Here is a 27,571-nt window from a genome sequence, read left to right as displayed (position 1 = left end):
CGGGATCGATTATAGTACAGGTACAGGAGTACACAACTTACAAGGGCATTATCGTAATTTTATGCGTATTTAATAAATTTATGGGAAAAAGTGAGCTCTGAAACATGTCCAGTAAATAACGGGGACTTTTCGAATTCTGGTGAGCCACAATTATCCTCCGCCGACAGGCAGCTGGTCCGTGCAGGTGACTTTACCAAATTGTCCAAGTGACCAAACCGCCACAAGCAAAACGACAAACAGATGCCAGTTCCCCCCTGCCAATCCAACGCTCGCCGGTGGGGCCCACGCTTTGATCATTCCCCCTTGTTCTTGATTGGAAAGCCGATTGATCTTATGATGATGCCCCCCCCCGACTTTTCCAGGATCAATGATGGCGTCCTTCGTGGTTGAAATCAGCATGCCAGATGGACGGCCATGATTATTTGGCGGCTATTCATTTGATGTTTTCATAATATTGTGGGCCCTATGTTAATTGACAACACGGTCGGAATTGGACGATTTTGCATTTCTGTGAGGTCACACTGTAGATGGTGTTGCTACACCGAATGTAATAAAAGGTCGATAACGTGATCAATTTTATACCATTCTACCCAAGAGATTCCAATCTGACGAAAAAGAAGTACTCCTTCCTTGACATCTTCACAGGTCAAATACGGTGAGTCCCTTTTGGTCTAACAAGTCAATAGCGATGATCACGGTTGTATTTTACTTACAAAGTTACTGCTCTATGTAACCTTGCTTTATTACACACATGACACAACTAACAAGACAAAAAGCAAAAAAGGACACGTAGATGCCGTTCAACAGGATTTATTAAGGTTAATACATTAATAGAGGAGTGTGATTAATTGATTATCCAGCTGTGAACGAGGGCCAGACCGCCAGCGCAAATATTGTCTCCCACCTTTGGAGGACATTTTGGTAATTTTACTTTAACAATAATTTCATCTCCTGACCGGAAAAAACCGGTCGCGAACCGGCAAAACCGGCGAAGTTGCCTCTGTTTGACTATAGGCGAAGAAAAGAAGAGTAATTTCTCTCTCTCTCTCTCTCTCTCTTATGTCTCTGGTTCTACTCGAGAAAGATAGAGAATTTAGCTGCACAGATCTTCGTCTCAAAGCTCTGAAAAGGTCTGAAAATCTCTGCAGATTCATGCATCCAATCGATCTTCCTCTGTTATCATCATCACCATTACGGGATTATCTCAGCGTCAGCTAGGTCTTGGAAGTCGAATTTGTTCATCCTAAGAGGTATCCGGCCAGTTCTTGTCTATCTATTCTTGTTTCCAGTCTCCAATAAGTTCTAGTTGAATTAGCTAATCTCGATGCGTTATAAATTCGGATCTGTTCTAAAACCTTCAATACGATACAGATTCTTCTATATATGTTGAATTTCCGCTTTACAGAATTGAATTATTGTTGAAGTTCAACCTTTGGTTGATTATTTGTCTTTTGAGCTTTAAAGGATGCATCTTCATTGGAATTTCTTTCTCAGATTTTCTTTTTCCCCTCTTTGACTGCTGATTGGAATTGCACGAAGGAGCTAGAAAGTGTATGAGACATGGCGAGTCGGATGAGGGAAGACGAGAAGAATGAGAAGATCATTCGTGGTCTCCTGAAACTTCCTGCAAATCGGAGGTGTATCAATTGTAACAGTCTGGTATGCTTTTGCATCTCTTCTCGGTCGCTTTGTCTTAACGTTGGTCTGTCCTCGTTTAACTTTCGTCTACTTTTCCTTTAATTTGGATTCTGAGTACGAAAATTACCTTGGTGTCAATTGAATTGCAATATTGCATTGTGAAGGAAAATTGATCTATAATCCTAAACAATTAGCACAATAATTTTTTCAGCAGAAGAATTAACACAATAACTTGTATCTGGCTTGTCTTTTACTACTACTTCTACTATTATTATTTTTGTTATTACATGAATGAAGCACTACTACTACTGCTGCCGCTGCCTGCTGCTACTACCACCACCACTACTAGTCTACTACTACCCTCCTTGTTGATGTAATTTACATGAGTGAAGGAATACTGCTACAGCTGCCATGTAGTACTACTAAAGCGAGCGAAAGCAATATATATATATATATATATATTTTTTTTTGATATTCTTAAGTTAGTGGCATTTTTTGAGTTATTGATCAGTTTGAGTTTATTAAGAATTATTTTCTATTTTTAATGTTTTTCAATAAATAAAAATTCATAAAAAGAAAAAAGAAGTATATAAGTAGTATATGAGCCTTTCGGCCCCAGCATCAAATGAAGAATGCTTTCACACTCAAAATAAAAACATGTTTCGAGCCAAACACATCACTTAAACAACACCCTAACATAATAACTGTAACCCGCATAACAGCTTCTGAAACTTTGATCCAGAAGAACTGACATATAATCAGAACTTAATACCTAAATAGGATAAAAAGTACAAAACCAAATCTGGTAATGGAAAATCAGGCAGCTACACCCTAAATGTCAACTAACTATTAGAGCAATAACCCCATAAAATCCTGCACTTACAAAATTGCAAAAACCAAGCTACAGTTAGAACAGCCCAAAATAGCGAGCTATTGACCGCATTACTTTTCTAACTCATCCATAATGTTTGTAATAAAGTATATCATTTTAGAGTGTCATAATAGTTTATAGTGTTCCATTGGAATTTTTGAAAAGTTAAAAGTTATGATCGTATCACTTTTATTTCTTTAGGGTGAAAACATGCCATCTTACATGATTTTGGTGTCATTGAATAGATTTTCAATTACTTATCCAAGGAGACTAGGATCTGGTGAATCCAATTTGTTTTGAAAAAGTTTTGACGGTTGCAGCTGGCTCCATTTAGGAAGAGTGCAATGCCAGTTCAGTGCATATATGCACTGTGGTTCAATTTTTGCTGGTGTTTGGTAAGCGCATTTATGTACTGAAAGTGACAGCCTTTACAAATTTGAAGTCATGTTTGCATCCAAAATGAAAGCAAAGTTTACATCCAAAAAATGGATGCAAACGTTGCACTCAAAGTTGGTCAATGTAAAAAAGGTAGATTCCAATCTAGGAATTTGTGTTTGCACCCTTTACAACTATAAATATTTTGGCAAGAAAGTAAATTTATCAATGCAAAACTAAACCAACTTATTTGCATGGATTAGAATGCACTCTACATATTTGTATTTGTACTCTATCTGTACTCTTCCCAAATGGAGCCTTATTTGCAATACAAACGCTGAGCCGGGGTATTTATGTACTGCGGTTTGCGTTTGCAAGTGTTTGTTTGACATGTAATGATTATCAGATAAAAAATGTATTTTCTGACATTTTTGTACTCTAAAAAGAGAGCATTACTGTACCTATTTTTTGGATACAATTTTGTATTCTTTTGATAATCAACTTTTTAACCAAAGTTAAGGCATTGGAGCATTTAATGATGGGGCCCACACTTAGCACCGATTTCAAACAAACAAGATGAGTGCAGAAACGGTTTAAAATCTGAACCGTGTTTGCATTTATGAACCAAAAAGAGGGTAAATTTGCAGTGTACATATTTGTGTTTGCATTGCAATCAAACACAGCCTTAGGCAACCTAGGCCCATTAGGAATAGGAGTAATTGTAAACCATGTGGGAGACATTGTGCTTTTATTTTCAGGTCCCACTGGTTTTGGGGACTCAAGCAGAGCAGAATTGAAGGCAGCCTTGGCATGTCTAAAGAAAACAAAGCATGGGTTACAACAATTAATCGAAGGGGACACTAAGGTCATAAAAGGTTGGTTGGGCAGCACCGAGGAGGGACCACAGAAATATAGATATGAAACGAGAGAAGCTAAGAAATAATAAAGGATTTGGGAGCAAGAATACAATGGACACCTAGGTCAGCTAATGGGCTAGCAGATGGGTTGGAAAAACAGGGGTAATGAGAAACTCATTGTATTGGGAAGTGGTTGGACAAGGGGGCGACTGTAATTAACTAGGAAAGCCTAGGTATGGTTAGCTGAGGCTGACCATCTTACCACTCTGTTGTACATTATCTTTCTATTTTAATCAATGAAAATTTTACACTGTTACTGAATACTGATAAAAGAAGTGCTTTGAAAAAGTTATGGCCATTTTGGTGATATGGTGCAAGTCATTCACATATAATGGTTACCAGCCTAACCCCTTAAAATTATAATGGTCATGCCAAAAATCAGCCTTATCAGATATCTCTTAGCCATCTGATTTGGCCATGATTTGTAAATCTAATATCCATGCCACTGCCTCCACAGAAGAAAGAAAACAAGATGGCAAAGAGTAGTACAAGAAGATAGGCTTCATAGTTCACCCTGATGAGAATGGTTAGAGAAGCAGCTTGATGTGGGTCAATCCAAAACCTAACTGACCAAACCTGATTTTGGGCCATTTGGTTGGGATATTTAGAAGTTTGGCTCAACCCAACCTTATTTTGGATGGATTAGGTTAGGGCTGAGGCTTTGGGAAACCTGACCAGCCCAACTTAACCCTATTTGTATATTTATATATTATACTTGGTTACATGTATGTGTATTATGTGTAAACTAGCACGGCCCTATTAATATCTATTATGTATTATTAAACTTTTATGTAATTTTAGCTTTAGTGAGACTGTAGTTTCAGAAAAACAATATTGAGATTTTTGTCCTGCATTTTTATGTGATGCAGGATCCAAAGAGTCGATGTTTGGATTTTTTTTTTGGTTTTTTATGTATTTTTCTATTTGGTCATTTTTATGTGTGTGTGTGTGGGGTCCAGCCTATTAGTTTGAGTTTACTACTCCTAATTTTATAATGCTTAATTTTTAGAGTCATTGGTTAAGTAGTTTAGAGTTATTTAGTTTTCTTTAGGTTGGCTTATGAGTGGTAGAGTTGTCATTTTGAGTTTTCTAGTTTTGCAAGTAATCTGGCTGACCCCAGACAACTATATATATTCTGCTTGTGTGACTTGTGGTGAGTGATTCCCACAGCCCTAGAGTGATTCTAGGGACCGTAGGAGTGATTCCTTGTTTTTTGTTTTTTTTGAAAAGTGGTAAAGATTTCATTAAAAGCTTAAAGAAAACATGCTGATGAGGAAGATGAATCCTAGGAGTGATTCCTAGGTCTGTCTGTCTCTCTCTTCCTCTTCTTGTCTTCTCTCTCAAAGTTTTGAACTCAGCCACTCAAAGCAATCAGATACCTAGGAAAAGGCAATGAGAAAACATCATTCAAGTCAATTACAGGACTGTATTTGATCCTGAGTAAATCTCCTCTATATTCCCTTCAATTCTTGACATCCACACATCTTTCTAGAGAGAGGAACATGTCTCTCTAAATCTTCCCTACCAAACCCTGGTGAACCCAAATCTGATTTAGCCATCCCCCATATTGAAGGCTCTTTTTCAGTGCATTAAAACAGTTTTCTTTCAAAAATTCCAATTAAAAACCTTAGTTCTCAAAAGTTTTTAATTTTGAGAACTCTCATCTTTTTGTGCCCAACCTACTTAAAACCTCTCCAAATTCAATCCCCTGCTTTGGTAACTTATCTAACCTTTCCTGTAAAACAGTTCAAAGAAACTCAATTCCAATCTTGAGATATTGAATTTTTTATTTTCTCTCTAGAAATTTCTGTACATTGCAAGAATTTCAGCACTAGCTAGCCTCCGAATTACTTCATGTAGCCATATAACACAAGAAATCCCCTCATCCCCCTTTCTATTCCTAGCCTGACCCCAAACTTTGGACCTAATCCCTTTCCATCATCATTTAGTTTTAAGTTTTACTCAATTTTTTTACCTGTACAACATTGGATCATATCAGTCCTACATCATTATGAAAATAAGGTCACTTGGATTGCATTAAGGTCAAATATTCTAAGGTTGGGTTGGGCTCTTGGGTTGAGGATTGGGTTGGGTTAGGGTTGAGGTACCCTTGCCTTGAGTTGGGCTTGGGTTGACCTCAACCCAACCCTACCCGGCCTGAGTTGCACCCCTAACAATGGTTCATTGGCCACTGAAGGTTCCTTTAAGTTCATCTCTGATAAATGGGATGTGTTGTGGAGTTCAAACTTGCAAACATCTGAAGACAATCCAATCATCATTGTGGAGCAGAACTGGAATTGGGTTGAGGAGGATATAGTCGAATTATGAAGTATTCAAAAGTCAATTTGATAAAACCCATGAATAATATGGTCAAGAAAAATTCATGAGTGGGAAAAATGAGATAATAACATAATGAGTTAGTACTTTTGTAAGTAGAATAGTTAGATTTGTTTCACTTTTCTATATAATGTGCTGGAGGGGGGGTAATTTGGATGTTATTATTCGGTATTTAACAGAAGTAGGCTAAATATGTTGAGTTGAAATTTTCTCTCAGTACTTCTTGTTTTTTTTTTTTTATTTTTTGGATCAGCAAAGTGAGAATTTTATTCAGTTAGTATAATTAAAATAGAGTTACTTCAGAAAGAGCACAGACATTTCAACAGAAAATGTTACAATAAAGCCCAAAAAAGCTGTTGCCTTTGAACTCCCTGTTTAGCTAGAGAGTCAGCCATTCCATTTGCAGTTCTCCTGACCCATGTGAATGAGGCATTAAGTTCCCTTGCTATGCTTACTATCTCCCTTAATGGATGTCTGTAGTTCTAAGGAACATTATGTTGGGACCCAAATACCTTCCCCTAACCCAACACAGGGAGTGGAGCAGGCCACTACCCATCAGCAGTACTCAAGGAAGCAGAAAGGACAGGCGACAGAGCCTTAGGGACAGGCAACAAAGCCTCAGAATTAGTTACACACAGAGAGGGTGATTCTGTCGACAGAAGATATTCCCTCCATGATATTTCCCAGAGTTTGTTATCAGTTAGTTATTCTGCCAATCAGAGGATATTCCCTCTATGATTACACCTGTAGGCCAGATATATAAGGCCCTACTCTTTTAAAGAAGGAATGAATGAATATCCCCTATTTTTCTCTTTCACTGCATCTTCTTTTCCTACCTTCCCTTTTCTTCTTCCTTCCCATTTTCTGTTTCAGGAGGTTAAGCCACCCTCGAAGGGGCTTCCGAGGTGAGCGGTATCTCACCAAGTTGGTATCAGAGCAAGGTTGTAGACCAGCTATGCCGCAGACAAGATCCTCTACCATGGAAGACAGAGTCGACCAACTTGAGATTGGGTTCCACCAAGTACTGAACGAACTCAGGGATCTCAAGGTGGTCATCTCTAACCTCGCCTCCCAACAATAGTCTGGCGAGACCAGTCAGCCAACAGGGGCCGACGCCTCTGTTTCCGGAAGCCAGGGAACTGGGGGTTACCCCGCCGGAAAGGTTACTAAAATCAATTTTCCCAACTATTCCGGTGGAGATCCCATTCCTTGGATCTTCAGAGCAAAGAGATTCTTCGAGTACCATGAAACCCCTGCACACCAGCGCGTCGCCATCGCCTCCATTCACTTTGAAGGAGACGCTATTCTCTGGCTTCAGTGGTATCGACAAACCCATCCTCAGGTAGCTTGGGCGGAGTTCACGGAAGCTCTGTGCATCCGTTTTGGGCCGACGGCGTTCGTGGATTATGACGAACTTCTCACTCGATTAAAACAGATGGGGACAGTAGCAGACTACCAGCTCGAGTTCGAAAGAATGGCGACTAGAGTACACGGATGGCTGGAGAAGGCCTTGGTTGGGTGTTTTGTGGGAGGTCTCAGAGAAGACATCCGCCTGGAAGTGAGAGCTCTTCGACCAGCGACAGTCATGGTGGCGGTGGGCATGGCTCGCTTGCAAGAAGAGAAGATTGATAGCATGTGCAGGACTAGCAAGCCATCCTATCCGAATGTGAGGGCTCTCCAGCGGGCCGAACAGCAACCCCAAAAACAAGTTGGGGATCCACAGAAGCCCATTTTGCCCAAGCCCACTGTGCCTTTCAAGCGCCTCTCGTGGGCTGAGATGCAGGCCCGACGCGAGAAGGGCCTTTGTTACAACTGTGATGATAAGTTTGGGCCGGGCCATAAGTGTCGGGTCCAACGAGTATTTCTCCTTCAAACAGAGGGAGAACCGGAGGGGACAGAACCAGAGCACCTCGAAGACTGTGAGCTGATATCAGGCGAACCAGAATCGGTTGGAGCCGAGATCTCTCTACACGCTCTCATGGGCCTCAACCCTCTTCAGTCCATGCGAGTAGAAGGAAGATTGGGTGGCCGATCTGTGATGGTTTTGATTGACAGTGGCTCTACTTTGAATTTCATCACTTGCCGTTTGGCAAAGCAACTAGGTATGACTATACACCCCACTCCTCTCTTTTCAATCCATGTGGCTAATGGGAATCAGATGTTATGTGATGGTGTATGTAAGTTTCGTGGTAGATCTTCACCCATTGGAATTCTTGGGGGCTGATATCATTTTGGGAATCCATTGGTTACGTGGCCTAGGTCCTGCACTGTGTGATTGGGCCAGAATGACAATGGATTTTTGCCAAAATGGACAGACCTGCCATTTGCAAGGGGTGCGGCCCCCTAGTCCCCGAGGTGATACCTTAGCCTCTATAATACGGGCCTCCAAGGATACTGGACAGCCCTTGTTTATGCATTTGGGCATTCGGCCCACAGTTCCGATTTTAAACAATCAGGACTGTGACCAACCTACTGAAGCCCAACACCAGAGCCTAAGATCGATCCTCGATCAGTTTGGTGACATATTCAAGGAACCGAACCAGTTACCTCCACCCCGGGCCCATGACCATCAGATACCCCTCTTACCCGAATCCAAACCAGCCAATGTGAGGCCATATAGATACCCTTATTTCCAAAAGCTGGAAATTGAGAAGGCAGTAAAAGAGCTACTGGACAAGGGGCATATACAAACCAGCACCAGCCCGTTTTCATCCCCCGTACTCCTAGTGAAGAAGAAAGATGGTAGTTGGCGGTTTTGCGTAGATTACCGGGCCCTGAACCAGATTACAGTGAAGGACAAGTTCCCAATACCTCTCATTGACGAACTGCTGGACGAGTTAGGGGAAGCACAAGTGTTCTCCAAACTGGACCTGCGGTCCGGGTATCATCAGATCCGGGTTCACCAGGCTGATATCCACAAGACAGCCTTTAGGACCCACGATGGCCACTTTGAATTTCTGGTTATGCCGTTTGGTCTTACCAACGCCCCCTCCACCTTTCAGGCCCTCATGAATGACATCTTCAGGCCTTTCTTAAGGCAATTTATTCTAAGAGAGCACCAGTTGCATGCCAAATTGGCAAAGTGCTCCTTTGGACAAGGACAGATTCGGTACTTAGGCCATGTGGTTGCTGCAGGCCAGGTCATGGCAGACCCAGAAAAGATAGGTGCCATCCAAAATTGGCCCAAGCCCACCATTGTAAAGGCTCTCAGGGGTTTTCTTGGGCTTACCGGTTATTATAGGCGCTTCATTAAGGGGTATGGGCTTATGGCCACCCCTCTAACACGCCTGTTAAAGAAGGATTTATTTGGGTGGGCTGATGATGCCCAACGGGCCTTTGAAGACTTAAAGACAGCAGTCTCTAGCCCTCCAGTCCTCACTCTTCCGGATTTCTCTCAACCCTTTGAGATAGAGTGTGATGCATCGGGTGTCGGAGTGGGGGCCGTTTTGATGCAGAAGAGGCAACCCATTGCTTATTTCAGCAAAGCTCTCTCAGCAGCCCACCAAAATCAGTCCACCTATGTCAAGGAAATGATGGCCGTGGTAATGGCAGTACAGAAATGGCGTGCATACCTATTGGGACGCCAATTTATCATCAGGACAGACCAAAGAAGTTTGAAGTACATAGCAGAACAAATGGTGCACACCCCGGAGCAGCAAAAATGGCTTAGTAAACTAATGGGATTTGACTACCACATCAAGTATAAAACCTGGGCCTGCCAACAAAGTAGCTGATGCCTTATCACGGGTAGAAGAGCTGACCCAACTAACCTGCTCTCAGCCCAGTTTTCCCTTATTTGAAGCTATATGGCAAGAAGCCAGATCTGATCCACAGCTGCAAGACATCAGGGAAAGGTGGAAAAGTGACCCTTCTCAGGTTTCGGGTTACCAAATTGTGGGGCTTGATCTTTTCTTCAAGGGTAGGTTTGTGGTTGCTCCAAATTCCACCCACAAAACTGAACTGCTAAGGTTGTTTCATGATTCCGCATTGGGAGGACATTCAGGGGTGCTACGGATCCTAAAAAGACTCAGCAGCCACTACCATTGGGTTGGAATGCACAAGGATGTGTTGCACTATGTATCAGAATGCCCAACTTGTCAACAGCAGAAATACTCCTCACAGTCACCCGCGGGCCTTTTACAACCCCTCAAGATTCCAGAGCAAGTGTGGGAAGACCTCTCCATGGATTTCATCACAGGACTCCCTCGTTCTGCAGGAAAAGAGGTCATCATGGTAGTGGTTGACCGCCTCACCAAGTATAGCCATTTCTCTGCTTTGCCTCACCCTTACACTGCAGCGATGGTGGCCGACATTTTCATACGGGACGTGGCGAAACTGCATGGAACACCAAGATCCATTGTCTCGGACCGTGACCCTGCCTTCCTAAGTTCATTTTGGAAGGAGTACTTCAGATTGCAAGGAACCCAACTACACCCATCCACCAGCTATCACCCGCAAACTGATGGACAGACTGAAGTCATTAATCGATGCTTAGAAGCCTACCTTAGATGCTTCATAGGGGAGAAGCCTAGACAATGGGCTCACTGGCTTCCGTGGGCAGAATACTGGTACAACTCAACTTATCAGTCAGCTGCAAGGATGACACCTTTCAAGGCCCTATATGGCAGAGAACCCCCTCCCATATTACCCTATGAATATGGGTCGTCCAAGGTGGCAGAAGTAGAGACTCACCTACTAGAAAGAGACGAGATTCTTAGACTGCTCGAGGCCAATTTGACAAAGGCCCAACAACGAATGAAGATCAGCTATGACTCTCACCACTGCCCATTAGAGTTTCAGGTGGGTGATTTTGTCTACCTTAAGCTCCAACCTTACCGCCAGGTCTCAGTGGTAAGACGGGCTTGGCACAAGCTAGCTCCCAGGTATTATGGGCCCTACAAGGTGCTGGAAAGAGTGGGCCTTGTTGCTTACAGATTGGACCTCCCTACTACCTCGAAGCTTCATCCAGTGTTTCACATCTCTCTTCTCAAGAAGGCTGTGGGAAATCATACTCCTACCTCATCTAGCTTACCCCAATTCACTGAAGAAGGGGACATTTACACAGAGCCCATCAAAATTGTGGATTTTCGATGGGTCCGACGAAGTGGGCAGGTTGTACCAGAAGCCAAGGTAGAATGGGCCGGGCTGCCCCCAGAAGACGCCACTTGGGAACCTTATCTCAGGCTGAATGAGAGGTTCCCGAACCTAGACCTTGAGGGCAAGGTCAATGCTAAGGAGGGAGGAATTGTTGGGACCCAAATACCTTCCCTTAACCCAACACAGGGAGTGGAGCAGGCCACTACCCATCAGCAGTACTCAAGGAAGCAGAAAGGACAGGCGACAGAGCCTCAGGGACAGGCAACAGAGCCTCAGAATTAGTTACACACAGAGAGGGTGATTCTGTCGACAGAAGATATTCCCTCCATGATATTTCCCAGAGTTTGTTATCAGTTAGTTATTCTGCCAATCAGAGGATATTCCCTCTATGATTACACCTGTAGGCCAGATATATAAGGCCCTACTCTTTTAAAGAAGGAATGAATCAATATCCCCTGTTTTTCTCTTTCACTGCATCCCTCTTTTCCTACCTTCCCTTCTCTTCTTCCTCCCCATTTTCTGTTTCAGGAGGTTAAGCCACCCTCGAAGGGGCTTCCGAGGTGAGCGGTATCTCACCACATTACTGCTTGAATTGGTCCAAGATATCACTGTTTTTGAGTCCCCTTCTATCTCCAAGTTCTTAAGATCAGCTTGCTTGGCAATCTTTAGCCCTTGCAGCAGGGCTAACAGTTCAGCTTTTAAGGAGTCTCCTTCCCCTAAAGGTCCTAAGTACAAATCCAGCACTTTGCTTGAGGAATCATTGATCACACCACCAAGGCCTGCCTGCCATACCCGGGTTTCCTATAGAGCTCCCATCAAAGTTGAGCTTTAACTTGTGGGGACCTGCAGGCTTCCATTCCATCACGTTTCTTTATTTCTTCTCAGCAGTGTGTGCCACTTCATTCCAGGCTCTTACAATATCAGTGATTGAGAAATTTTGAAAGAGCTGGAGTGATTTTACCCATTGAGTAACTTTTATCTTTATGGCCTCCACACTAGCCTCTTTTGGCCTATGTTCTCATTGAAGATTCTTGCATTCCTTTCTTCCCATATTACCCACACCACCGCTGCCCTTGCTGATTTCCACATAACCCTTCCTCTTTTTGTTGGCTGCCTTAGAAAGTTTGGATCGAAGAGGCTTACTACATCTTGGGGAGCACTCCACCTGCAACCAAAGAGAGAGCATAGAGATTCCCAAACAAAAAGGGCAAAAGGGCAATGGATCAATAAATGGGGTAGGATTCACCATTTGCAAAGCAAAGGATGCACATATGGGGGGAGAGGCATTTATTGGGCCTCCTTTTTTGAAGCATGTCTCTAGTATTTATCTTCCCAAGTATTTTTTGTTTGTTGTCATTTTACTGCCTCATGCTGGTTTTGTTTTTGTAACCCTATACTTTCTATGGAAGAGTTGATTAAGATGATCAGTTTTATGAAAATTTCTTAGTTTATGGTTATATGTGGAAGAGTTCTCTTGCAGTCTTGCTAGTGCTCTTTGTAACATGAGATATACCATCTCGTAATATGTTATGGTATCTAATACTTTTCTGTCAAACAGGGACCACAATATGTGTGCACAAATTTCTGGACATTTGTTTGCACAACCTGCAGTGGGATACAGTAAGTGCACATATTCCGTATTATATCCATCTCCCTTATTTTTGTGATTTTATTCTCTTTTTCATATATGCTTTCATATATTGTTTCATGTCCAAGTCACAAAATGATTAATCTGATAAATACGGAGCTCTTGTGTGATATTGTAAACTTGATTCCTGTTTCTTTTGTATTGGAGTCTTGATAAATAGGGCCTATTAGACTTAAGTGTTAGGTTATTCACAGAAAATTACTTGATATGACTTATTTTGTATCCAAATCTATTCCAGTCGGGAGTTCACTCACCGTGTGAAATCAATATCAATGGCTAAATTTACTTCACAAGAAGTTGCTGCTCTTCAAGGAGGGGGTAATGAGGTATATATGCATACCTTTCACCATAGATGTGATCCTTGATCTTCTCAATGTTCTAACCTTTCTCAATTTCTCATTACTTGGACTAATTTTTCTACTTTTAAAAGCGTGCAAGGGAAACTTACTTCAAAGAATGGGATCCACAGCGTCATTCCGCACCAGATGGCAGGTTATTATATATCTGTCTATTTATTTAAGGAATCTCAGTGAGGCTACAGTTCTGACAAACTTTTCTGTTCAGTAATGTAGATAGACTTAGGGACTTCATCAAGCATGTTTATGTGGATCGGAGATATACTGGTGAGAGGAGCATTGACAAACCACCAAGGGTGAAGTCGGTAATTGGAGTTTCCCCTGTATCCTCTTTTTGTCTGAATTAATAAAAGGAGTTTGGTTTTTCATCAAATTTATGTTGGACTGCTTCCCTTTCTAAAGCTGCCTTCATTTACTAGTTGACTTCTATATGTTGCACAGGATGACAGGGAGGACTCTTATGAAAACAGGAGGATGGATACATATCGTGGTGCTTCTAGAAGCCCACCTTATGAGGACAGATATGAACGTCGATATGGTGAAAGATCTGGTCCTGGTGGTAGAAATGATGAAAGAAACTATAGATATAATTATGATGAAAGAAGAAGTCCCGGATATGATCAAGAAGGCCAACGATATGGTGACTACGGGAGAAGTCCTGGTCGCTTTGAGGTGGTTGATGACTGGCGCCGAGATGATAGATTTGGAAATGGTAGGAAGTCAGAAGAGAGAAGATCTTCTGATGGAGAATCTAGATTCGATGGCAGGTCACCGAATCGTCAAAAGGACTTGGGTGCATCCAGTCCTCCTATGGTACGCCCTGTAAGGGATATCCTGGGGGAGGCTGTTCCACGTCTTCAGATTGGTGAACCTCCTAAAGCAAATGGTAGCAAGATTGCCGATGGTTCCCTGCATGCAAAGGTGAAATTTCTTTGAACTTATACATGTGTTTCTTTTTATGTTTGACACCATAATCGATAATACTAATTAGTTTATGGCCCTATGTAATCTTCTGATAATCCATTTTTTGGTCTTTTAACTTGGGAAAGGGCTAGTTTTCCTTGATATTAAGGTATACTTTTTTGAAATGAATGCACACTGTACAGATATATGAAATTGGATTTCCATCAATTTCATCAAATTTGAAATGAGTAACAGTGAGTTTTGATTTATTAAGGGCTATTACTTGGCTTTACGGTAAAATCTCAGGCTGGCAAATGTGAGAATGTGGGTTTGAGTCTGAGAGAGGCAACTTTGTGCAAAAAATGCCAAAGGTTAGCACGTATCCAGTCTACCCCTCCCAAGATCCCAGTCTTCTAGATACTGGGAGTCTGGGACCAGTATTGGGTAATGTCCTTTTAGTGAATTTTGATTTGTTGATGTGAGAGAAGAAAGTGGTATAACACTTCTCCCCCATAATTTTTAAAGGAGTAGGAGACAAAAAAGCTCAACAATCAAAGGCTGACAAATTCTGAAAGAGATGTATTTAGTACAAATTTCCAGTGTGAAATTTCCTTCTTTTAATGGGTATATGTATGTCTAACAGAAAAGAAGGGATACAAAAGTTTTAGGTCCCACAAGCATTGGGAAATTACACATGCCATAGAGCAATATCAAGCTAAAACCAGAAACAACCAATGAAACAATCACTCTAGGAAAGTAGGCCTTTTTTAAGTCTCCCTCCACAAGACGCATCCTCTAGCAAGGTCATCTGCAGGAGAACTAGCCAATTCAGGTATCCAACTGAATGTGATGTTAGAAGTAATATCTCACTTTACAAGGAAGGGGTACAACCTCCCTCCTCCCATGCAACCATTGTCTTCCCAAATTTAATTAAATTTCTACCATATACAATTTATTTTGTCAATAAAAAAAAGCCAAACATTAGGTCCATATCCAGTTCATCTGTTTGGCTCTCCCAATAATATCCCAGATAGCTGAGACCAAAATTGGGTAATGACCTTTTTTACAAGTTTTTTACAACTTTACACATTTTAAAGGCATTAATGTTACGGAGTACAAATATAAGAGCAAAGATCCTTTCTTGGGCTAAAGCATTTAATATTTCTACAGATTCACTTTTTTGTAACTAGTATATTTTTGAGAAATATCCTACATTTTGTACAGTCATTTATTGAGAGTTTCTTTTCCATTTCAGCAATACAATTATACTTTACCTTTCCTAAAAAAAAAAGATGTTTATCTGGAAGTGTCTATTCAGTATCTAGTGTTGTATTGGGTACATATTGTGTTTGACACTGGTATGCTAGGCATGTATTGGTATCTGAGTATCATAAACCTCAATTGCTATTGCATTTCAAGGTCTATGAGTTGGAAAGCGAGCTACATAAAGAATTTCATCTTTACCAATCCAAAAAAAGAGAGAGAGAAGCGAGAACTGAGAGAAAAAAAGATATTGCTGGCGGCACAACTTTTTTAATATATATACTAGCACGACAACAACTAAAATAAAAAAGAGTAAAAGTACAATAGTACCCCTGCGATACTATACATAGGAAAAATAACAACTGTTAACACTTCCCCTCAAGTTGGGACATAGATGTCAATCATGCCAAACTTGTCACATAAATCATGATGTTGTGAGTGGTGTAGTCTTTTTGTAAAGATGTCTGCAAGTTGATCCTCAGAGTTGACATAGGGAGTACACACTTCCCCTATGATAACCTTCTCTCTGATAAAATGCTTGTCGACTTCGATGTGTTTAGTTCTATCATGTAGCATAGGTTAGCAGCAATGTTTATGGCGGCTTTGTTATCACAGAATAGGGTCATAGGTTTGTCCACGGGAAAACCCAACTCACTCAACAGATTCTTTATCCACATAATTTCAGCCACTCCATGAGCCATTGCTCGATATTTAGCTTCAACACTGGATCTAGCTACCACACTTTGCTTTTTGCTTCTCCAGGTAACTAGATTTCCTCCTATGAAGGTACAATAGCCACTAGTTGACTTTCTGTCATTTAGGGATCCTGCCCAATCTGCATCAGTATACACTTCAACTTTCAAATGTCCGTGCCTTTGAAACAACAAGCCAGCACTTGGAAATCTTTTAAGGTATCAGAGGATTCTTTTTACTGCTTCAAGATGAGTGGTCATAGGGGCATGCATGAACTGGCTAAGGACACCAACTGCATAAGCAATGTCTGGGCGGGTCATAGAAAGATATAACAATCTCCCTATAAGTCTCTGAAACTGTTTCACATCCTTGATAGGTTCACCTTGACTGTCACCTAATTTATGGTTAGGATCAATAGGGGAATCAATTGGCTTCACTCCCATTTTTCCTGTATCCTGGAGTAAATCTAGGACATACTTCCTTTGGGAAATGAAAATACCCCTTTTTGAGCGGGCAACTTCAATTCCTAGGAAGTATCTTAGAGTACCTAGATCCTTTACTTCAAACTGTGTGGCAAGAAAACTCTTCAACTTTTGGATTTCATCATTCCAGTCGCCAGTGATAATTATATCATCAACATATACTATCAAAGCAACAATTTTACCTTCTCCTCTTTTCACAAACAATGTGTGATCAGATTGACATTGCTTGTATCCTTTCTGCTGAACCGCTGCATGGAATCTGTTGAACCAGGCTCTCGGTGATTGTTTCAGCCCGTATAAAGACTTCTTCAACCTGCACACCTTTTGTTCATTGCCTTGAGCCTGAAAACCAGGGGGTTGTATCATGTAAACTTCCTCTTCAAGGTCACCATTCAAGAATGCATTCTTGATATCAAGCTGATGTAGATCCCAATCAAGATTAGCAGCAAGAGAGAATAGAACTCTAATGGAGTTCATCTTGGCAACGGGTGCAAAAGTCTCTGCATAATCAACTCCATACACTTGTGTAAACCCCTTTGCCACTAGACGAGCTTTGTACCTCTCCACCGTGCCGTCAGCCCTATGTTTGACTGTGAACACCCATTTACATCCAATTGGATCATTTCCCTTAGGAAGATCTACAAGTTCCCATGTGCCATTTTTATGAAGGGCATTAATTTCTTCCTTCATAGCATCTGTCCATTCAGGTATTGAAAGAACTTCTGCCACATTCTTAGGGATAGGGGCACTGCCAATGGATGTGGGAAAGGCTCGAAAAGAGGGTGAAATGTTTTCATAGGAAACAAAGTGGGAAATGGGGTGTTTAGTGGTGCACGATCTAACACCTTTCCTGTGAGCAATAGGAAAGTCAAGGTCATTAGCAGCAGGGATATCAATTGCAATGGGGTCAGGGACATCAATGGGAACCAAGATACCTGAGTGAGTATGATCCGCCCCCGAAGAGTTTAATGGTATTGGAGGTACAACTTCTGGATTCCCCACATCTCTTGAATTTGGTTGGCCTTTGTGACGATGGAAGAAGATATGAAAAGGAGGAGGATCAGGAAGAGGAGGGAGTTGAACCAGTTTCTCCTCATTCCTACTCTCCCCCTGAGGAGAAACAGGGAAAAAAGGCTCACTCTCAAAGAAAGAGACATCCATGGAAACATAGAATTTCCGAGAAACAGGATCAAAACAACGGTATCCCTTCTGAGTGAAGGAGTACCCCAGGAATATGCAAGGAATAGCACGAGGATCCAATTTTTCACGAGTGGGTGACAAATTTTGGACAAAGCAACGACAACCAAACACACGAGGAGGAATGGGAAGAAGGGGTGCCTTAGGAAAGAGAAGTTGATGTGGGGCTTTGCACTCTAACCAACGAGAGGGCATACGGTTGATGAGGTAGGTAGCACAAAGGACAACCTCAAGCCAAAAGCATTTTGGGACATTCATATGGAGTAGTAAACCCCGGGCCACTTCAAGGAGGTGTCGGTTCTTTCTTTCAGCAACACCATTTTGTTGTGGTGTTCGAGCACAAGAGCTACGGTGAAGTGAACCACATGAAGCAAAAAATTCCGTGAGATCACTATGAAAATACTTTGGCATTATCTGATTGAAAAATTTAGGTTTCAGTTTGAAATTGGGTGAAGACCATCCGCTGAAAATCTTGGATAATTTTTGGTACTTCATCCCTGGTCCGCATGGGATAGACCCATGTATATCTAGAATAATCATCGGTAATGGTAATAAAATACTTGTAGCCACTCTCAGATGGTAAAGTAACAGGGCCCCACACATCAGAATGAACAATGTTAAAAGGAAATTCAGATTTATTATTTTTTGAAAGAAAATGAGTTCTACACTGCTTACTCAATTGACAAGTTTGACAAGAGAAATCTGAAACGGACACCGACTTAAACAATTTTGGAAACACCACTTTTAAAGACTCAAAAGATAAATGACCAAGACGACAATGCTATAAAGAAACTTGACTCTTACAGGACTGACTCTTAGACTCTGTGACTTGAAGACCAGCCTTATTCTCCAGCATGTAAAGTCCATCAACTATACATCATCTACCAATCGTCCTCCCCGAGGCCAGATCTTGGATCACACAGTAAGAAGGGAAAAATGTCACTGAGCAGTTTAATGAATTAGTGTATGATACATCAGCTAGTCTCACCTTGTCTCTTCCAGAAAGAAGGTGATAGGTTTGAAAGTAAGAGGACGTACCAGTCATGTGTTTTGACACTCCAGAATCAATGATCCAGGGAGTGTCAGGGTTATGAGAAACAACATGGGAAGTTGTGACAGAGTTACCTGATGTAGACGCAAATGAAGTTGAGGGAGGAGCATCCATCTGACGAATTGCTCTACCATAGAGCTCTAAATGGTCACGAAAGGAATTTATAATATCCTCCCTTGGGTCAGATCCAGATGGATGTGTCTGAGTTACAATATGAATGGGGGGCTGATTCTCCTGAGTAGCCATGTTTGCCATAGTGTGTTTTCTTGTACCTTGCTGTCCTGACTTTTTATTCATATCTGACCCTTGCTTCTTATTTAGATCTTGAGTCCATTTCGGCTTCCCATGAAGATCCCAGCATGTGTCTCGGGTGTGTCGGGGTTTCTGGCAATGAGTACACCACAATTTGTCCTTGTCATCCATCTTTTTTCGAAGACCCCCCTTCTTAGAAGTATTTCCCCCACCGGTAATAACATTCCCTTTCACTGCCAACACAACTGCATCTCCTCCAGAACTGTTCATCAAATTCTTTCTGCTTTCTTCTGATTGTACAAGAGCATAAACTTCCCGAACTGATGGAAGATCCTTGCTACCTAGGATCTGGACTCTGATAGATTCATATGTAGGGTTCAAACCATGTAATAAAGCAAACACTCTCTGTTGGGAGACAAGTTTTTTTGTACAGTTTTGCATCTTCATCACACTTCCAGTCCACACTCTGATAATGATCTAACTCCTTCCAGATAGAGGTCAAGTCTGAGTAGTACACAGATAAACACCTCTCCCCTTGTTTACAAGTAGATGATTCTGCCTGTAGCTGGTAGATTTTTGCATAGTGTCGCAGTTCCAAATATGTTGATTTTGCTTGTTCCCAGATCTCATTTGCCGTTTCGGCCCACATGAAATTCCTTCTTATTTGAGGTTGCATAGAAATCAAAAGCCAAGACATGACTATGCTGTTTTCCTTGTTCCATCTGTCATATTCAGCACTCCCAGAATGTGGTTCTTTGATTCTCCCATTAATATAACCTATCTTTCCCCTTGCAGTGATGTACAACTTGATCCCTCTTGATCACTCTAAATAATTTAAACCATCAAGAGGAATAACAGCCATGGGAAATGATAGGTCCACACCCCCACTCATTCCATTCAGCATTGAGGAAACACCAGATGTAGCAGAATCTTCACCACTCATGATTTCAGATTCAAAAACAACTCTTAAATGGGGTACACAGCCTTAAAGAAATTCAACACTGAGGGAGAACAATTTTTTTTTTCTTCAGAAACACACCTCCTTTTGTAAAACACAGGTGCTGTTACAGCACTAACAGGTCATCCCTTGACTTACAAGCTCAACGCATGTGTTGCCACAGTGCATACAGGTCATCTCTTGGCCTACGCATCAACAGGACTGCTGTTATAGCAAGTAATGGTCACTTTCTGACCTTCAGTTACCATAAAAGCTGCTGTTGCAGTACACAAGAGGCACTGGTCACTTTCTGACCCTCAGTTCACCATAAAAGCTGCTATTGCAGCACACAAAAAGGTCCTCACGACCTACAGTTACACAGATAGACACCTCCCCCCCTGTTTACAAGTAGATGATTCTGCCTGTAGCTGGTAGATTTTTTCATAGTGTCGCAGTTCCAAATATGTTGATTTTGCTTGTTCCCAGATCTCATTTGCCGTTTCAGCCCACATGAAATTCCTTCTTATTTGAGGTTGCATAGAAATCAAAAGCCAAGACATGACCATGCTGTTTTCCTTGTTCCATCTGTCATATTCAGCACTCCCAGAATGTGGTTCTTTGATTCTCCCATTAATATAACCTATCTTTCCCTTTGCAGCGATGTACAACTTGATCCCTCTTGATCACTCTAAATAATTTAAACCATCAAGAGGAATAACAGCCATGGGAAATGATAGGTCAACACCCCCACTCATTCCATTCAGCATTGAGGAAACACCAGATGTAGCAGAATCTTCACCACTCATGATTTCAGATTCAAAAACAACTCTTAAATGGGGTACACAGCCTTAAAGAAATTCAACACTGAGGGAGAACAATTTTTTTTTTCTTCAGAAACACACCTCCTTTTGTAAAACACAGGTGCTGTTACAGCACTAACAGGTCATCCCTTGACTTACAAGCTCAACGCATGTGTTGCCACAGTGCATACAGGTCATCTCTTGGCCTACGCATCAACAGGACTGCTGTTATAGCAAGTAATGGTCACTTTCTGACCTTCAGTTACCATAGAAGCTGCTGTTGCAGCACACAAGAGGCACTGGTCACTTTCTGACCCTCAGTTCACCGTAAAAGCTGCTGTTGCAGCACACAAAAAGGTCCTCACGACCTACAGTTTCACAGGGATCAGTCGACCCCACAAAAAAGGAAAGAAAGAGGTGCTGATCACCTCACATCCAATCGGCAGACCTAGTACAGGTTCTGCCCTGGCACCCGACCAGAAAAAAAAGGTAAGAGAGAGAGAGAAAAGTTACTTCAGTGTGTGAGATCTTCAATCAGCCGAACAGCAGATGAGGGCGGCAGATCTGGAAATCTGGTGCGGAGAAGAAAAAAACTGTTCACTCGACTTCTCCTTTCAGATCTGATAGTCCCGTTCTGATACCATGTTATGCAGGAGAGAAGAATGGAAGAAGAGAGAAAAGAGAGAGAGAAGAAGAGAGAAGAGAGAACTGAGAGCAAAAGATACTGCTGGCGGCGCAGCTTTTTTATTATATATACTAGGGCGACAGCAACTAAAATAAAAAAGAGTAAAAGTACAATAGTACCCCTGCGGTACAATACATAGGAAAAATAACAGCTGTTAACATTCTATAATGTAGATGAGAAGGAGAATATTCTATTAGGGAATTTAGGGTGAATGTGGAGGGTAAAGAAGGGGAATTAACAAGGAATTTTTTTTTTATTGGAAATGGTAACTTCATTAATACAAAATTAAATACAACTGTCAACCCCTAAAAAGGGTGTTGAGCCCCAAGTAATCTTTATTACAAAGTGCCCAGAACATACTCTCCCTCACCTCGTGCCTCTCTTTGGGTTGCTTGAACAGTCCTCATCTTTTGATAATAAAATTATCTTTCAATTATCATTTGGTATATGGTAATGCTAATGGCCATTATGGTCTCTTTTAAGGACATAAACCATAACTCTTTTTTTGTATATGATAATACAGGGCTGAAGGGTGTATGACTGCATGGCCAGTGTTCTGTAAATCCCTGTGTATAGCAGCTTGTTTTTCATGTTTCCTTTCTTTTCTTTTTTATCAATTTTCTTTTCCTTATCTTCAATGATATTATACTTTTATCTGTTCTCAAAAAAAAAAAAAAACCTACCGCAAAGCTGAGTGCCTTTAAGTATCAACTTTGATGGGTTATTAAGTTTAAGTTAACATATCTAACTGCAGAAGAAGTTAATCCCTAGGTGTAATAATCATTTCACCATGCTACCATCTTGTTCTCATGGACTTGATACTCTGCTAATGCTATGGCTGACCCCCTTGTGAAGGGTGGAGTTTTAACTTCTCTACATGGGTATCATATCATGTTGGAAACTTTAAATTTAGTGTTAATTTTGTGTGCAACATCTTATCTAGCTATGTTATTGCCATATCTGGGTATCATGGCTTTTGAAGGGATAATTTCTACAATGTGGCCCTCTTTTTGATATTCCCTTGTATCCATTTTTTTCTTTTCTAATAAAATTTTGCTCAAAGGACATCAAAGTGGGTTTGTGGGAAACACAGTCACGCCCATGTGCTAAGGGAAATATCTAGTCCTCAGAAATAGGAGTCAAATACAGGTGGGGACCAAGGTTGGCTAATCACTTGGCTGATCGTTTCGCAGAGTTCGGGGTTATAAAAATTAAATTTATTGGGGTATTATTCCAAGTGAAAGAACTGTGTAAGCGTAGGTGTTAGCTGAGGCTAACCAGCAATTAGGGGTGCATGGCACTTGAGATTTGTAATTGGAATTTTTCCAAAGAAACAAAATTCTGTTGTTACTTATCAGATGGAAAGAAGGTTCTCATTCCCAAACTCTCACAGTTTGAGTTTTATGTATTTAAACTATCGATTGGGGAAATGCATTATTACAGAAGTATACTTATCCTTTTCGATGATTCTTATTGCAGACTGCCTCTTCCAGTAGCCTGGGATCCATTGAAGGGAATTCAGTAGATCTTAAAATGGCAAATTCAGTAAGCTTAATCGATTTCGGTGCTGATCCTGTACTGCCTGATGCAGCTGCAGCACCACAAACACAACCAACAATACCACATACAAGTCAAGATGTTACGCATCCAACAAGTTCATCTGTCAGTGACAATAACTGGGCCTCATTTGATCTTGTCCCACAGGAAAATGTGTCTCAGCCCCCTTCAAATGTGAATGGTCTAGAATCTGTATTGTCACAATTGTCAGCACCAGCAGCTGCAGCACCACCTTTTAATAGCACACCAACATTATTCTCAGGTGGTGTTGGTCCATCAGTTGCACCTATGAGCAATGTGCCAATATTCCCAGGTACTGCTGGTGGTCCAGCTGCAACTGTGGGGCAAATATCACCGTCACCCAGTGGTGGTGCTCCTGCAATTGCATTAATAGGCAGCATATCATCATTAGCTGTGGGTGGCAGTGCTCCAACAGCTGCACCTGGAGGCATGATGTCAACATTGCCTGTTAGTGGGGGGCACTGGCCAGGAGCCCAGCAACATCAACCTTTTTTGTTTCCTGCTAATGATAGTCAGTCTACTGTTCAACAGCTTGCCCCATCAGTTGGTGGAGCTCCAAACAATCAAGTAGGTCACAAGTATTTTTTTTCAATCTTGTTTTTTTTTTTTTTTCATAGTTTTGATAGTTCTTATGGTTTCTTTTTGTAAATCTTTGTAGCCATGGAGCTCTTCACTTGCACCAGTTATACCAGTACCTTCAAATAGTACCCCAACTGCACAACAATCTCAGGCACAGCAAACCCAAGAAACCAATTCTTCACTCACATCACAACCTCTCCCTGTGGAAGCAAAATCAAGTGGAAGAACAGAACTTCCAGTGGTAATGACTTTCTCTGATGTTGTTTTCTTATGATTTTGTCTGTTCTTTGATTTTTTGTTGGTACTGTTAAAATTCATTTATTTGCAATAATAACTATTTAATGCTTGGCAGGATCTTTTTACTGCAACCTATTCATCAATTCCTGTAGGGGGTTTTGGTTGGCAAGCTGTTCCACCTCGTGGCATGGGTTATGGCATGCAGTATCCTACTGCAGCGGTATGATAACACATCAATAATTGTTATGCCAGATGCTTATAAAAAACAATTATCATGTCATATGATTGATTATGTATTTAAATTTGCTTATATGTTACAGCCAATGCCAGCTTTCCTCCATCCACCAAAATCAACCAATCCATTTGATCTTAACAATGATACATCTGTAGTTCAAGCCCCAACGGTATGCACATTGAATTTTATTTTTCCTGAACTTCTTGCTTAGTTTTAGTTTGACAATGAACAACTGTTACGAATTGTTCCCTAGAATTTTTTTTTTTTTGAGAAAAGGTAATGTATTATAAGAAACAGAACAAAATATACAAGGCCCTGTTCAAAAAGAATTTGTACAGGAGAAAACACTGAGAAGCTGATTACATTGCAGATCTAGGTATAGAAAGATTCCTATTATCAAAAAAAGAGTCAAAATGTAAATCCTTTAGTTGTCTGTGAACTGCTGCCCATGAGTAGATTCTGCCCCATAAGCCTATTGTGTTTATTTTAAAAAATTCTCCTATTTCTCTGTCCATAAAGACCAAATCACTGCATGCAGAATTACTTTCCATAAGACTTTACCGTTCTTGGACAGACCCTTCAACTGCCAGCACCACAAGAGAGATTTCAAATCTTTTGGAAAACAGAAACTAACTTCAAACAGCCCCAAAGCTTTCCCCCAAACCATTCTTGCAAACTTGCAGTGGATGAATAAATGCTCTGCATCCTCTGAGGCTGTCCCACACATACTACATTTGCTTGGCTCCACCATCATTCCCCCTTTTGCAAGCAAATCTTCTGTCAGGCATTTTCCAAGAGTGGCTGTCCATAACAAGAAGAATACCCAGAATCTAGTTCATGCTTACAAATCTTTTTAAGTGTGTCTGACAGCTATTGTGGGGCACCATACAGTAGTCTGAAAAGGGAGAAGGTATAATTTGGAATTTAAGGAATGATTATAGAAGGTTCAAATGGCTATCTAAAGAAATGATAATTCAAGTCAAATTTTAATGAACTAGCTGTCAGACACACTTAATGAACCCTTTTTCATGTTGCAGGTCAAAAAAAAAAAAGCCGAAAAACATTATATGCTGTTCCTACAAATCCTTCTTTATCTAGTGAAACCATTAATACAAATTACAAAACATAACAGCAAAAGGGTTTATGGTAAATATAATAAATAAGGTGTTTGTCTAAAAGTAGAAGGTGGTCTTTACTTGGTTTTATGATGATATGCCACCTTTGACACCAGTTTGTAGTTTGAGGTGTGGGCATTGAAGCATTTTCCTCGAGGCTTTCCTTAAAGCATGAGCCTCACATGCTTTCTGAAACATTGCTACTGAATGGTCAAATTACTGGTTTTGTGGATGCTATATTACCAATGCAATTCTCAATTAAACTGAATAACACCTTATCATAATTAAGTTGCATTGCTAAACTTAATTGGACTCTGGTGCATAAGTTTATTTAATTCTTTCTTATGCAGATCTTTAAGATTTTTGTCTTAATTTTTTTTCTTTTATTTGAGGCACATTTCTTTAACCTTGTACGATTCCTATTTCTTATAATGTAGTTTCCATCAATGTCATCTCTGCAAGGGGCACTTCCAAACATAGCACCACATGCGGGCTTAGCTTCAAGCCTTGGTACTTCACATTGGATGCCTCCCCAGGCACCGTCTTATGGATCAGGGGTTCCACCCCATGCAGCATCTTATGCACCAGCAATGCTCCCAAGTAAAAACATATTGCTATCTCTTTCTGTTATTTTTACCTTTTTTCCCTTGTGACCTGTGGTTATAAATACTGGTTCTTCAATCTTATGTCTAGTTTAATCTATGTCAGGTGCATACGTTGGGCAACAAGCACCCAAAAATATGCTGCCTTTTGGGTATGTACTTATTTGTCCTTTTTTGTCCTATGTTTAGTGTTATCTACGGATAGCTTTTGTTGATCCTGAATGCCAACGAAACAGTGTTTATTGAATTTTTCTCTTGGCTTAAGATGTATAAGACGTCTTTTTATATAACATTGGTAGAAAGGAAGTTAATTCTAATCCTTTTGATTACCCTCTCAGACATCAAGGAGTTGGAGGCTATGGCAGTGATGGAGCTGGTTTTGGCAGTATGGACCAGCAGCTGGCTGGCACATACTCACAACCTGCACCTCCAAATTCTTTTTCTTCTGGAGACAACCCATTTGGATAGATGCAACAATGAAGGTTTTCCTGTCATTAAAGGTCGGCATCTTGAAGAAATTTGGTTTCATTCTGGTTGAAGACCAAGTGAACTCATCCAGCCAAATGAGAAAATTTCTGGTGTGCACCTTTGGCTATTGTAAGGATTATATGGTTGGTTGGCCATATAAAAGTAGTGTGAGGTGAAAAGAAGACAGAGGTGAAAGAGGAGAAAATTGCAGTTTATGGGTTGGGAAGGGCATTGCTAACAGGTTGCTTTGAGGGGTGGGGATTTTTATTTTTGTTTTTCATTTTAATTTGGTTTCTATTGACATGGTGTTTATTGTAAATCTAATTGTTATTCGTACCACATTCTATTGGGTGTTCCATAGGTTGCCTGGGCCCTAGGGTTTGTATCCTTCGTATTAGGTTTTCCTTTCTACCTGGTCCTAGGGTTTTGTGATTCTCTTTTCTTTCTTTCTTTCTTTCTTTTTTTTTTTTCATATTAGGTTGCTATTACCATTTCTTCCACAATCATGGAAAGCACTTTGGTATCATGAAAGCATCTATTAAGTTTTTGTTGTTACAGGATTGGAATTTGTATTGATGGTATAAAAGAAAGTTACAATATGGTTTTGATCATGATGGAGATTATTGTGTTTTTGGGGCTGTCGCTTAGCCAAAGGACAAATACGGAGCCTTCTTTTGGGTCTTGAGATGATATGGATGTATTCACTTTTCCGGTCATGAAACTGTTTGATTATAGTTTTGATATGTTAAATCCAATGCCTGCCACTCTGCAGTGAAGTGGACAGGCACAAGCTTTCATGCCCTTCAATTTGACTGCACCAACAACAAAATTAGGCTTCTTCTCTTAATCACACAAAGATGCAGATTGTAAAGGCCATCATCCAATATTGATCCAAGCTATTTAGTATTTTGGGAGGGGTGGACTTGATACCTTATGGATCCAACTTCTGGCATATTTTACACACAGTGGCAGCTCTGAAACTCGACTCTAACATGTTCTCATGCTTGTTGTTAGTTCCAGATTCTCTTATTACCTTTGCTGTTATATTAATGTTGTCATTTTTTACTTGTGCAAAGTGAGATATTTGGCAATTTTCAACGAGGGTATTTTTTGTGGTACATTTTCCCCATGGTCAGGAATCATTCTCAGCCAATGCAGAATTGTATGTACGAATTCTCATTTGAATGTAAATACTTTTCCGGAAAATTATGGGGGTGTTCATCAATATGCATGATTTTATTATTATTTTCGAAAA

At 40.8% G+C, this 27,571-nt stretch overlaps 1 protein-coding gene across 4 annotated transcripts; it reads left to right on the top strand.

The window, feature by feature from the left end:
* The first annotated feature begins 994 nt into the window (after positions 1-994).
* Positions 995-27,140, top strand: LOC104595241 (uncharacterized). 4 transcript variants are annotated; one of them, XM_088897547.1, is made up of 15 exons: positions 1,013-1,250; positions 1,540-1,659; positions 2,755-2,904; positions 12,794-12,855; positions 13,122-13,209; positions 13,314-13,375; positions 13,448-13,544; positions 13,681-14,160; positions 22,982-23,647; positions 23,739-23,900; positions 24,012-24,116; positions 24,217-24,300; positions 25,684-25,846; positions 25,955-26,000; positions 26,187-26,927. In XM_088897547.1, the coding sequence occupies exons 3-15, from the start codon at positions 2,854-2,856 to the stop codon at positions 26,314-26,316; spliced, it is 2,196 nt and encodes a 731-aa protein (XP_088753673.1). In that variant the 5' UTR covers positions 1,013-1,250; positions 1,540-1,659; positions 2,755-2,853; the 3' UTR covers positions 26,317-26,927. The 4 variants fall into 4 exon arrangements, with proteins under 4 accessions (XP_088753672.1, XP_010254182.2, XP_088753673.1 ...); XM_088897546.1 differs by lacking the exon at positions 2,755-2,904 and having other exon boundaries at positions 995-1,250; positions 1,495-1,659; positions 26,875-27,140; XM_010255880.3 differs by lacking the exon at positions 2,755-2,904 and having other exon boundaries at positions 995-1,250; positions 1,495-1,659.
* The last annotated feature ends 431 nt before the right edge of the window (positions 27,141-27,571 follow it).

This window comes from Nelumbo nucifera, chromosome 2 (assembly GCF_055504915.1).
Source record: "Nelumbo nucifera cultivar China Antique chromosome 2, China Antique-T2T, whole genome shotgun sequence".
Lineage (NCBI taxonomy): Eukaryota > Viridiplantae > Streptophyta > Magnoliopsida > Proteales > Nelumbonaceae > Nelumbo > Nelumbo nucifera.
Note: the sequence above shows the minus strand (reverse complement) of the source record. Positions and strands in the feature narration are given on the sequence as shown.

What these genes read in the sequence shown, in the direction of transcription:
- LOC104595241 (XM_010255880.3), top strand. Translation starts at nt 1,561, where the DNA reads ATGGCGAGTCGGATGAGGGAAGACGAGAAGAATGAGAAGATCATTCGT. An exon ending in GTATCAATTGTAACAGTCTG is followed by an intron (nt 1,660 to 12,793) that starts GTATGCTTTTGC and finishes TCTGTCAAACAG; the next exon opens with GGACCACAATATGTGTGCAC. An exon ending in TGCACCAGCAATGCTCCCAA is followed by an intron (nt 25,847 to 25,954) that starts GTAAAAACATAT and finishes AATCTATGTCAG; the next exon opens with GTGCATACGTTGGGCAACAA.